At 35.3% G+C, this 14,072-nt stretch overlaps 1 protein-coding gene across 5 annotated transcripts in view; it reads right to left on the bottom strand.

The window, feature by feature from the left end:
* Window positions 1-13,681, bottom strand: part of LOC106751866 (protein no-on-transient A-like) — a 15,628-nt gene extending 1,947 nt beyond the window's left edge. The window contains exons 1-10 of one of the 5 annotated variants that reach the window (XM_014633086.1): window positions 13,308-13,681; window positions 11,275-11,344; window positions 11,117-11,238; window positions 10,811-11,029; window positions 10,307-10,608; window positions 9,731-10,026; window positions 9,469-9,659; window positions 9,243-9,339; window positions 8,670-8,689; window positions 4,409-4,853 (exon numbers count right to left, since the gene is read on the bottom strand). In XM_014633086.1, coding sequence (XP_014488572.1) covers window positions 4,626-4,853; window positions 8,670-8,689; window positions 9,243-9,339; window positions 9,469-9,659; window positions 9,731-10,026; window positions 10,307-10,608; window positions 10,811-11,029; window positions 11,117-11,238; window positions 11,275-11,344; window positions 13,308-13,526 — 1,764 coding nt within the window. In that variant the 5' untranslated portion in view covers window positions 13,527-13,681 and the 3' untranslated portion in view covers window positions 4,409-4,625. Of the gene's footprint in view, window positions 1-75; window positions 128-4,408; window positions 4,854-8,669; window positions 8,690-9,242; window positions 9,340-9,468; window positions 9,660-9,730; window positions 10,027-10,306; window positions 10,609-10,810; window positions 11,030-11,116; window positions 11,345-13,035; window positions 13,069-13,307 lie in introns of those variants that run through there. The other 4 variants (XM_014633087.1, XR_001375101.1, XM_014633084.1 and 1 more) reach the window with 4 other exon arrangements.
* Window positions 13,682-14,072: the final 391 nt, after the last annotated feature.

Genomic DNA, 14,072 nt, shown 5'->3' with positions numbered 1-14,072 from the left:
TATTTTGACACACTATACAGCAGATTAATTTTAAACAAACAATAGATATATATTTTATCAAAAATCAGAAAATACCTGTATAATTTCCGATTATTTCTGTTTGCGTTCAACCAGCTGCTGGTCTGATCTGAAAGCATATAACATAATATAAATATATGATCATCAAAAAAATCGCTTTTAGTTGACTCTGATCTAAAAAAAATTGGACATCCACGTACGTGAAGTGCATATATCGTTTGGTAAGTTGATAATAGTTTTAATTGTTTTCATATTAACAATTTAATATGGGCATAATAATCTAATTTTTTATGCGACATATACAACGGCGAAACATAATTAAACAGATTACTAATATAATATAGATGCTTTTGATAGATTTATAATTTTATGGTTTTATCACGATTCCGTAAAAGAACATATGCATATATATTTTTTTTTATACGTATATATATGAATATACAGGTAAAGATAAGGTCGCACAGCATAAAGGGAATACTTAAATATGTGGATCTTAAAAAAAATAGGAAAAATGATCGTAAAAAATTTTTCTTCCACAATATTCTTCTTTCGAAACGACTTAAATTGGGCTTCAAACATTTTTTTATATCATTAACACGTTGACTGCAACGAAATTTTTCACGATTCTGGTCTAAGAAGCCAATTTGATTTAATCAAGTAATGAAGCGACGAAATAACTCGTAGTTGGCGTCCTGGGAAAATAAACAACCTACGAGATATTTCGTAGTTGGCAGTCAACGTGTTAAAAATAAAAAGAGATTTACGTATTCTCCTTATATGAGTACTTATATGACTACAGGGATATCCTGTATATGCATATATACACACAGCACAATTATATAACATATTTATTGGGATAATTAACAGTCGGTATGGAAATCGCAGCAAAATATAATTTTAGATAATAAATGGTCAAATATTCCAATATGCTGAAAAATATATCAGATTACGAACATATTTATGAATAAATTACGAACATTATGCATTTCATGAAAAGATATGAGCATTTATGCATTTAGGATAATCAGTCGCTATGCGACTAATAGCGCATAACCATTGGTCATCTTAAATGATACTGTAAATTACACACAAAAAAAATTACTAAATATCTAGTATATTTTGAATTTAGTTTGAATTACTAATTTGTCTTAGCAATTTTTATATTTTTTATCTGAAACACAGTTTCGCATTTCTAATGCATTGTAACCTCTCGTTATATATTTTTAATATATAACGTCGCATTGTGTTAGAAAAATATATTCTATCGTCTTATTTCTTTAAGTTATATACGAAGCTGCACCACATACCGCACCACATACCGCAGAAATTGACGCGTATATTACAGTCACATTTGGATGTTTCATTTATACGAGACACAATATCCCCGCGCGATGAAAATATTTTTCCTTATTGTAAGGTCTTTTATAGATAACGTTTTCTATTTCTAACAATTGCTTTTTGTAATTATACATAAGGCCATCCGTCCGAACTCGTACGAATGAATCCTCGCAAGCATTCCTCTCGTCATCAACTTAAAAGTGATCTATAATAAGAATTTCTTAACTCCTTACCTAATTGATTATCCATATTACAGCCCAGATTTCAATAGCTAGACCTCGACAACCTTTTGTTAAAAGCACGCGTTCAGATATTGCGGTTGTCGTAGGTGAAAAGATACACGGTCCAGGCTGATAAGCGCTTAATTCATCGTATAATTATTTAGAATAGAGAGATTGTAATTTTATATTATAATATTATCATTTTTCATACTTTAGATAATATTAAATATTACTTTTTTTTACATTTTTATTTATATTCCAGTATATATAGTACCTTATCATGTCACACATATTTGAAGATATTAAAAATGTATATCTTTTCTCAAGCGAGTCTCGAGGACAAAAGCACTTACGAAACGAAAAGTCATCTGAATAGTATTAATTGCACGTTAGTAACCTCACAATATATTTCAACCGATCGTATCAGTAAGATCAATAAGATTTCTCGTAAGCAAACGTTACAAAGTAATCTTCAGTCAGTTCGTGATACATTAATGTTACACGAAAAATCACCGAGAATAAAGGAATATCGGCAAAATGCAATTCACAATGAGTGGTCGATGAACGATCACTTTGTAATATTTGCTAATGCTCAACGTCCCACCCAAAGATTAAAATAAGATTACGCATAATAACAGAGTTTTACAAAATCTACTCACCTCGTCAACAGGTAGTTCATTGAGATTAGCAGTTTCGAGTAAGTAAGCCTATCTTGTGATTGCAGTCTCTTCTCCATTAAAAGACTCTTGATTAATTATGTTCAGTTCTAAATATTATGTCACTATTGTAAGCACTGGAACGTAGGAGACTTCTTCAAGATAGAAAATGCTGTTTCCCTATTGTTCATAACGATCCTCGAAGAGTCGGAGCAATGTACGAAATTGCTGTATTTTATGAATAATAGAAAAAAAGCATTCTATTGGCACAAGACCCTTTGACTAGAACCCTAAATATTCTATAATATCATATCTAAGTTCTGAAAAGATAAAGCTATTCATACTCATAGCGTAAACTATACACTTGGAACGCATTAATCAAATTATAATAATTCAGGTACACAAATTTAATTGAGGGTTCCCACTGAGATTTTTGTAATCCCAGTATCAGATGACCTATGTCTTATCAGAAAGTTTGCTGTGGAGAAAATGTTAGCTAATATGTAGTACGAAGTATTTTTCCACCCATGTTTTATACATTAAACTTTGATAACGATTCATACGTATCAGTAATGTATTGGTTTAATGTCGTGATTTTCTTCCAATAGCAGTAACACCAAAGCTAAAGCTAACGAATACGACACGGAATCTGATATATTGAACCCGTTAACTTATTACTACGGCAGCGGTATCTCGTTTCACCGATACTGAAAGAAAATCACAACATTGATCCCGATACGTAACTTGTGTGTGAGAATCGTTCTCTCTACTATTCAAATCCACAAGATATAATTTTTTGCTTACGAATCCTATAAGAATTATATGTATAATATAATTATAAAAAATATGACATAGCTTTTTTCGATTGTTATTTGCATCGTACAATTACTTGTGGACCTTTTGGAAGAAAAATATACGTATAATCGTAGATCATCTGCAAATAAGTTCGCTAAGTTTCTTCTGCATATAATTTTGTACATGGCCAACCTTTCTTATGTAGGACATATAGAAAACTGTTGAACTGAAAGCAGAATGATGATCATCAAATGTTTTTATATAATAGCAAAAGACGTGGATTTTCATTTCAAGATTTAATCAGCTATATTCGCTATTTGTAGAAGACAAAATAATATATATTATACATATATATATATATGTATGTATTAGAGCATATAAAATATAAGTTTTCATCATATGTATGTATATATGTATATATCTTTATTGATGAAATTACGTTTCTGTTAATTAAGAGTCTTCACAAAGTATTAAATATTATAATTGCAGATATAGTATTAAGTGTGTATATATATGTATATATGTGTATACCTTACATTAAAATAATTACTTTGTGAATATTTAAGAAATAACAAAATTTCATATACCTTCTCATGATTTTCAGACACCATACTCGGAACACCTATACATTGACGGTACTAATTGCCAATGTTTAAGCAAGTGTACAAATCTTACATGCAAACGTTCACGTTCACTTCAGTCATGACGCGCGCGTTTTGTCATTTATATGCTACCATATTTTCCTTTATAATATAGGTAAGAGATACAAAATAATAATGCGTGACAAAAGTATAATCTAGATTCATAGGCGAGAGAAGCTAATTAAACGGACTCGTATAATTATAGAATGAACAACTTAAACATAATATTTCATTTACGCGATAAAGAGAAACGCAAAGAGGAAAAAAAAAGTATTTTTAAAAGTTTTAAAATAAATTATTTCAAACGTACACTTTAAGCAAGACCCTTTGGGTCTCTACTCGATAGTTCATAAATCTCATATTTACTTTACGGTACGATTCTTCAAATTTCATTAAAGATGCAGAACTGCAAGATGGATTGCGTCCGAAATAAGATATAGATTAAATGTTACTATTTAATTAATGATATTTCACATCAATCAAACGAGTGAGTAAAAACAGCAAGTAACTCAAAACAAATTTCTACAACGTATAAACCGATGGCGTTAATATTGATGAATGTAGAACCAATAATTGCGATCGGCAACGTACAGAGAAATCGGCCGAAGACCAAGGACTCGGGTATGTCAAAATCCCATATTACGCCTATGTCGAATATACTATTTTGCTTTCACAATCAAGTTACACAATTCGATATATAAATATCGATTACGTTCTTTTTCATGAGGCATATTCGCACCTCTCTCTCTCTTTCTCTCTCTCTCTCTCTCTTTCTTTCGATTACTCCTTTTCCTCTTTGATCAAGAAAGTGATCTGATCAAGTGACGTGATGTGATGAAGGCGAGGAGTGAATGAAGGACGCAATGCGAACAGAGTGTATATATATATATATATATATATAAATATATATATATCGGAGGAATTAACGAAAGATATTCCCACATTGTGTATCGCATTTAATATCGTCGTCGTTTGTTAGGATAATCATCTGGGCGATTACGGTCATTTCCTTGCCAACGTCCGCTGCCACCACCACTACCTCCGCGACTACCACCACCACCACCCATGTTACCCATGTCTACCCTCATGTCCATCAAATCCATTATCTGTCCGCGATCATCGTTATAACCCCCTCGATTACCGCGGTCCATATTGTTGTATGCATCCATAAAGGATTTCGGGTCCTACATGACATTACGCGAAGAATTGCGAATCGTACGGGGAGAGGTCGAGAGTTTGGTTACGCGCGATTCGCAGTTTTCGGATGTAGCATAATGCATTTTCGCACGGTTCAGGGCGACCATCCATGTTTGACAGCAGCACACAGGTCATCGTCAATTTTCGTCAAATCACATAGAAAAGAAAGGGGAAAACACAATGTTAGATTTGCTGTTTTGTGCGATCATGGCAGTGAACTGCGTGAGAGCAATTCACGCGCCAAAGTAACAAAGGGTAAATAGTTTATCGATATATATAATGTCGGTAGCGGATATATGTTCGGCGATATCGATTAAATGTTACAAGACCAAGTAAATGCCCAACGCAGACAGATAGGCAGCAGTCCCGTTACGTATGCATGTCCAGACCAGAATCAGACCGTTCACTGTGCGACACTTTAGAATTTTAGCTTCTCGTAATTTCTCTTCCAAATCGCGACTCCCGCTTTGTGGAAGCGTAAGCGCCTCAAAATCGCACTTCGAGCGTAGCAATGAATGCAACTGCTCGCAGCACTGTGCCAGCAATTTCTGAGCTTTACACTCGGGAGAGTTGAAGTATAACCGAGGAAGATAAATACTGATCATCGTGTGGAAATTATTGCCGTTTTGCTAATAAAATGTAACGTTCATATGTCCCAGAGGTCCCGCAAATTAAATTAAAATGTCTATCTCGCCTTGTACGTCGTACGGTAACAGATAGAAATCGCTCGTGCACAAGTATGATTGAAAATTTCTAGTAAACATAGGTCTAATAAATGTTACGAGATTAATGTCGGTCTGTGTACAAAAGCTTGTTTGTACACGTATATCAATCTTTGGCTTAAATAGAATCCTTGTGAAAACTATTACCCAGTCCCAGCACGCACACAGTATGACATCGACACAACTGTGTGGTGTATACATATATATATATATATATATATGTATGTATGTATGTATGTATTAGGTAGAATTTGCGAACGAGTTGACCTCGTGAATAATCAGAGTGGTAAGAGACCTGTAAAACGCATTATCATATTATCACATAAGTAGATATCATATAAGTAGACTGTCCCAAAATGAAGACGGTTAATCCACTTTCACGTGCGATGAACGCCGGTTCAACGAGTTAGTTAGAAATAATTACGTATATTGTACATATGACAACTTTCATCGCTTAATCGTCTAATTGTCGCTTTATCAAAGCTTTCGCAAAATTCTAAAACACCGAGCACAACGCACAGCAGCAAAGAGGCGTGATCAAGGTCTCTAAGCAAGCTATTTTTCCAGTAATGCTCGGGCTTTAGGAATGTATTGCGTATCGTGCAAGTAAGAACTATGTATGTGTAAAAAATATCCCTNATACCCATTAAAATGTGTATAAACAGTCCCCCCCCCCCCCGCACTTCCCGAGAGTAGTGTGCTTCAAATGCATATTCCAAAAGACCTACGAGGACTTCAAGGTGGATAAACAAAATTTCAGATTGATTTAGTCGAAGGTTCCGCGAAGTACCTGCGAGGATTAAGTTTCCCTAAAGGACCTTCTTTTATATGCATTTCTTAAAGATAATTATTTTTGCAGTTGGACAAGTGTCTGGTTGGGCATTCCTTGGTCGACAGATATCTCGAGTAACTATGGAACTATACGACTCGCGAATTGTCCGTTGCGTGTTCTGTTCATAATTTATCACAGGTGGCACGAGAAACTGATATGTACAGAGAGCACGCTGTACACAAAATTATGAACAATCAAGTTCCATAGTGAGCAAAATTTATCTTAATGTTACTACAGAATGAGAGATTACAGAGTCTCCTGCCTGCAAAACATATGGAGAGACCAACGGTGGCAGTTATATTTTTGGGTCATTTTTCACGAGATAAGCAATGAAGAGTTCAGAGATGTGTAACACACTATTGTAGGGAAACGCTTTATAAGCCACTTTGTCAAGATCAAACATATCACCTAAAGATGACCGTGTCTAATATGTCTAATATGTACGAATTGCTAATATTAATTAGTCGATTAATGGTGATCATTATCGTCGCTATTTTTGACTTCAGTATTTTCAGCAGAGAAATGGATGGAGAATAGATGTTTCTATCAGTTTACTAGTTTTTCCCCAATATTATAAATGTAATATAAATTTAATATAAATTAATATAAATTTAGATATCACATCATAATATTGCGCACGTTCGTTGATATATAGTGATAAAATCAGAGGTTTGAGCATAAATTCTTTGAGTATGCAGCCATTGGTATTGAAATTTCTGAAGAGATTTCGCATCATAAGAATAGTCGATCAAATGAATTCGAACATTCATGTGTCTTAAAATTAGATGCATAACGAAAGCATACCTTAGTATGTTCTGTCGGAAGAATGTGTCAGATAGATATGGCAGAAGTAATTACGTAACCACTTATACATGTTCACGTTCATAGATACGATAATGCCAGTAGGGATATCATTTTAATCATAGTAGTCAGTGGGTTGCTGACACTCCATATAATACTAAAGTGCCGCCTTTCTTTGTCCAAACATATCCTATATGCACAGCATTGATCACTCCATATGTTAAACTATTAGAAACTAGTTTTCATGTTTGGAGAATAATTTGAAGGATAAAAAGAACTGGCCAATTTTGCAGGCATTAGAACTCTGCTTATTTTGAAGAACATGCTCAACTGGGGATAATACTAAGATTTATCAACCTAACCTCGTATAACTTTGTGATGTTACACAGAGAAAAAAAATAGTTTTAAAGCTCCGGAAGTAATAAGCCAAGAATTCCGTGTTGATAGTAGCGACACTGTTCAAAACGATAAAAGGATGAACTATTAGAACGCATCCAGCAAGCATTACAAATGCTTTGAAGCGTTTCTGTTTCTTCATATGTTTTTCGGGTCCGAAAAAAGGAAGAAAAAGAAAGAGAAACGAAGCATTTCTAGCGCTTGCTAGACCTCACTTACATGTGCGAAGAGTGATGTGTTGCCAACAAAATTTTGTGTTGCGTGTCATTTCTTTATTATTTGCTTATTGTGCAAGTGCGATTTGTGACATACTTATTAAACCCGTAAAAATTGATAAAAACCAAAACCAGCTTGGAATTTTATACGTAGGAGCATATTTTCCAATCCTTTCAACAACTGAAACCGTGTGTTTTCCTACATGAATAAGGCCTTGTTCCACGTACCTTTTATGGCTCATTATTGATTATTAGGAGGGAAAAGAATTTTCGGTCTACTTTCATAATTGTCTTCAAGCGATCTCAAGTGTTTTATCCTAATATTTTTATGGCACGCAATATTCTTCAATGTGTCGTTTCTCGCCTATCACGTCACGAATCCAATATGACCGCGGCGACTACTCCGAACCCTTGAATCAATAACAGATATTCTCACATATAAGCAAGAATATTATATTTTTAGAAGATTTCTATTTTTGAATTAAATGCAAGTAATACTTGCACCGATACAAATTCAATCACTAAAAATTTTCTAACAAAATTAGAATATTCTTGTTTTTATATGAAAATATCTATCATCGATTTAAGACTAAATTTTTTTCCGTGTATACACCACATAAAAGTGCATTTTATCATGCACGATGCAATATGTCATCTATTGCAACGAATGAAGTTTGTATAAGTCACACGAGAGTATATCACGATATTATAACGCGTAAAAAGAAAAAAAAGGGAAATCCATAGAAAGAAAAGTCAACTGATGTGAGAAAGAACTTAATGTTTCTATATATAATTGAAATTATAAAGAAAATATAACGAACAAAAGGGATACGTTACCACTGGCAAGCCGCTTCCACCTGTAATAAATAAAACAAAGACGTTATTACAACACGGAACATAAAAATAAATGATGCTGAAGAAGCAAGTTATGAATTAAATTATATACAAGTGGCTATATTTAGCAGAAAAAGTACTTACTAAGGCCGGTGTTTATAGTCGGATCTTAAATTTAGAACCGTCTTTAGTTTATCTTCAGATGCTGTACAACCCATTTCAATAACTACGAAACACCTGAAGATTAACTTAAGACGGTCTTAAAAGTAAGATCCGATTATGAATACCAGTTTAAGTAAATACTTTTTCTGCTGTCGTAAGATGAAAGCCTTACAATAATTGCAAAGCTGCCGGCAATGCAACCGGGAAACTCTTGCTAAATTGCTTTTTCTGCTGAATGCAGCCATTATTCCGACATTTGCACTGGGCTATAATTATAGCCAGTATTTTATATACTAATGTATATGTAATAATGTATAGATAAATGAAACTGATATTAATAAAAAATCTATCTCTAATCTATTGTTCGATATAAAAACAATGTAAATAAACATGCATCATTTTTTATTCTCTTACCGTCAGGTTGACCATATCCATCACGATCATTGTTACTAACAGACTCGTAATTTTTTCCACCGCCAATACCGCCACTGGTACTGCGTATTGCTTGTTCCTGAAATATAAAACATTTATATATATTACTTATAAACCATAATGAACCTGTTTAATTTTCCAAGAAAGAAATGTAGGACATTAATTAAAATAATAATAATAATAATAATAATCTTGTCACTCAACGAACCTGCATAAACAAATTGTTTTCCTGTTGACGTCTATGCAACTCCTCCTCTTGTCTCCTAATGCGTATTGCCATTTCCTCCTGCTGACGCCGTCTCAATTCTTCTTCGCGAGTTCTTTGTTCTTCGGCTTGTCGCTCCTTCATTTCCCATTCTCTCTTTTGTCTTTCGCGATCCGCTTCACGCATACGTAATTCTGTAATGAAATGATCATTTATATAACTATAAAGAATAACACATTTTACTTAGTAATATTAAGATACATACGTTCTCTCAAAAGTTCCGTCTCATGTTCGTATCTGGCGAATTCCATTTGGGCTTCGAGTTTTTCTTCTTCCATCGCCATTTCTCGCTTGAGCGCTTCTTCCTTTTGTTTGTATAATTCATGCAATTGTTTCCATCGTGTACCATACTCGTGCTCGAAGCTACCCAATTGTGCGAATCGTGGACCAATATCACGGGCTTTAAAGAATTCCGGATTTTTGCGAGGTAGATTTTTGTCGGGATAACCGTCCACGTCATCTTGTTGCTCGAATGGTTCCACAACCACTGGCCGAAGCGAACTGTAATAATAAAACGCGAAAATATTCAACTGCCGATTTATCTTGTCGGTTTTTACGTTAATATCAACATTTTTATTTTTAATAGTTTTATATTTCAATTGTCAGCACACAGTGATTACATAATTAATCAACCATGTTTCCTATATGAAACTGTTATTTTTTTATTCCCCTACATTATTATTATTTGGCACTCGCAGATAATGATTCATCAAACAAGCGTGGCTTCGGGGATTTGATAAAAATTGTAAAATTTATTTTTAGCAAAATACTAATAACTTACGCCGTGAGGAAATAGCAGCCTTCTGTACATTTCCTCAAAGCTAGCTGAGCAGACGGCTTTCGGCAATATTCGACTACTCCTTCGCCAGTGCTTTTACCTCTATCGTCAACAATGACAATTGCACGTTCGATTTCACCGAATACACCAAAGGACTTTTCAAGAAGCTCGTTGGATATCCAAGGTGTAAGATTTTTCACCTTGATTGTTGATGAGTGAGGGGCGAAACGTACCTTCAACGCACGACCTTTGCGCATCGTACCATCTAATTCGTGCTTTGCTTTTTCAGCATTTATTCTATAATCCTAGATAGAAAAAATTTATCATGTCTTAACGTGTTACTGGAAAATGTATAATATTTTTATAATAGCAATGACATCATTCTATAAACAGCCAAAGTTTTTATCATTTTACATCAACCGGTAATTATTATAATCATATGTTGCATTATTCATTCATTCAAGCTTCGTTCATTCTTAAAACGACTTATAAATAATCTGTGATTACCATCCTGAGGAAGGCAAAACTCTTCTCTTTGTTAACAAACAGCTCAGATATTTCTCCATATTTGCGGAACATTGTCTGTATCTCTTCTTCTGTAACATCATTTGTCAAGTTGCCAATGTATAAGCGATTTCTGCCGCTAAATTTCTTCTCTGTCACTTCTTGAGGTGGAAGCTCATGAGTAGGTCCACTGATAGCCATGATACGTTCCATCAGTCGGTCCTAAAATAAACACACAGTTCAAATAGCTGTTACACTTTTGCTGAGGTAATTAAGAATTTGTCCAACGAATATAAAGCGTGAACTTACATCTTGCGATCTATTTCTATCGCCCATATTTCTGTCGCCGCCGCCACGTCCACCTCTTCCACCACCGCGCATTCCGCCGCGACCCATTCCCATACCACCTCCCATTCCACCTCCCATTCCACCTCCCATTCCACCACCCATCCCACCTCCCATTCCACCACCCATTCCACCTATGCCTTCCGGCATAGGGTTATCCATGCCTCCATCCATGGAATCATTCATTTTCATCTGTAAAATCATAATAATTTTTAGTGCTTAGTTGTTATCATCCTGTATGTTTTGCGATATTTTATATATTTTTTTATTATAGGCCTGCATACAATGGAAATATATTAAGAAAAAATGTTAAATATTATGAATAAGAATGAGGAATGATGTGATTAAATACAATGGAAAATATGAAATGCAAGATATTAATATAGAAATTGTCATATAGCTATTCATTTTATTCCGTTCTGTAAAAATCATTCTTACAATTCCTACTCCCAATATTTAATATTTATTCTTATTCCTAATGCATGCTCTATTGTGCACAGAGCCTAAAGATTCTTTAAAAACCTATCAAGTTTTTATATTGATGCAAGTATTACTTGAATTCAATTCAAAACTAAATATTTCCTAAGAAGATTACAGCATTCTCGCTTATATATGAGAATATCTATTCTTGATTTATGACTAATTTTTTTCCGTGTATATGTCGCAGGGAGATGATAAAAATGGAGATTTGATCAAATCCCTGACATACACATGGGCATTTTCAGTATTATTCAGTAATTATTTATTATTTCACAATTCTTCAGTAATTTATTACTTCAGCAATTAGTAACTCATAATTTTGCATGTTGTTTGCAAAACAGTACAAAACTTTTTTACTCAATTCGCACTCATGAAATTTGTCCAATGAGTTCTAGGACACTCTGTATACATTGATATCGTTTGATGTAACATATAAATTAATATAATTACAAAAATAATATTACAACCAAATACAGTATTTATTAAATGCGTTCGATTTTAATAACAATATATCTCCCGATTTGAGGTGCATTCGAGGATTTTTATTTTTAATTTTTATTTTTAATAGTTTTGTATTTCAATTGTCAGCACACAGTGATTACATAATTAATCAACCATGTTTCCTATATGAAATTGTTATTTTTTTATTCCCCTGCATTATTATTATTTGGCACTCGCAGATAATGATTCATCAAACAAGCGTGGCTTCGGGGATTTGACAAAAAGTAATTAATAACTCAAGGAGTAACAATTAACAATTCGAGGAGACACTATTTAGCTATCGCGCCATTCTATCTTTGTTGCACATATAAAGAGCAATAGAAATAGAATGACGCGATAGCGCTAAATAGTCGGTTCGTTCTTTATAGCTGCACTGCTGAACTAGTGCAATAAGTTAAAGTGAGAAAACATATACTTGTCTCACTTTAACTTATTGCACCAGTTCAGCAGTGCAGCTATAAAGAACAGACCACATGTCTGCCCAGACGTTTTCTTGGAGACATGCAACGCGGGAATTTAGAAATCCAGGACGCCATTTTAAATGCTAGCACGCCATTTTGTACTTACTAGCCCCATATTGGGAACGAATTGAAAATGACTCATATCTCGCCAAATACTTAATATTTACATATTCAACAGCGAACATTGACCTCAATATTTTTTATGCAAAATTACACATATATAAAAGATTACTTATTACGAGAATACCGTGAATCAAATTCCAACGGATGTAAGCTTTCTTAGGTGAATCATACAGATTTCTACATTTATTTATTAACTTTATTAATTTTATATCAGAAAAATCGCAAATTTGTTTGCATGTTTATAACTACAACAGGATATTTGTATAATCGCTGTCTCTTTCAAGTCTATTCCAAAATGTAAGTGGGGAAACTTCTCACGTGTTTCTTATCGCGCATACACACATCTGCGACGAATTCTACCGCAAATTATACTACAAATTCTCCATATTCGCTGAAATTTCCGTGAGAAACGTTTCCTCAAGAATCTCGGAACAGCCCGAGAGGCTGAACTCCGCACGCAGCCGATTTACAGAACTGCGTTTTATCTCGTCTACATAGCGCGGCGTTGCCAAGCGCTATTTCGTCATCTCCTCTCTCTACCTCGATAAAGATTTCTCGATCTCTCAAAAATTCTAAAGGGGGATAATTACCGCTTCATTTCTGCCTCCGCCGCCTCCACCGCCACCACCGCCGCCGCCTCCGCCCATTCCGCCGCGACCGCCTGAAAAGCGAGTGCCTCCTTTTCGGCCGCGAGGTCCGCGAGGTCCGCCGCCCGGTGGGTTTCGCTCACCGCGCTGATTCTCATTGCTGTTCTCGGCGGGCGCATTCGGTGGTTCCGATTTCACGTTCGATGTCTCCGTTCCGGCCATCGTCGTTGCTCAGTCCCTTTCCGAAGAACGCGTCCCGAGTGAAGAGCACGCGAAACTGTGAGAGTTCCAACGTTGCACTTTCTCTTCCGTTCAGTCGCCCGCTCCGAGCGTTCGTTCACTACGACGTCCAATGGCGGAAAGAACGACGAAGCGCGCAGCAACGACGCTTCACTCCGGCTTCTCTCCTACCACACCGGCGCGATGCATGCCGGGACGCCAGCTACGATGACGGGGATTGGCTGAGGCCGCTGCAACGCACGGCAATTGGTGGGGCTACTTAACGTGCAACGCTGCCACGTTTGCGACGCCGGATATCACTAAAAGAAAGGTAGCAGTTGCATTAGAATGCAATTGAAGTGTTGTGTAACGATTGTGTATGTAATCGATGTTCTTTAATAAGATAATATATTTCGCGGAACGCTGAGAAACAAGAGTAGCATTTGAATGTGAAAGTAGCGACGTAGTGTGATTGGATGTTAAGAATATTGATTTGCACTGCGGCCGACAGACGCCGCCACCTGTAAAAGGCCCGAGTTCGTCGCGATG

Source organism: Dinoponera quadriceps, unplaced genomic scaffold (assembly GCF_001313825.1).
Source record: "Dinoponera quadriceps isolate SergipeBrazil2010 unplaced genomic scaffold, ASM131382v1 scaffold316, whole genome shotgun sequence".
Lineage (NCBI taxonomy): Eukaryota > Metazoa > Arthropoda > Insecta > Hymenoptera > Formicidae > Dinoponera > Dinoponera quadriceps.
Note: the sequence above shows the minus strand (reverse complement) of the source record. Positions and strands in the feature narration are given on the sequence as shown.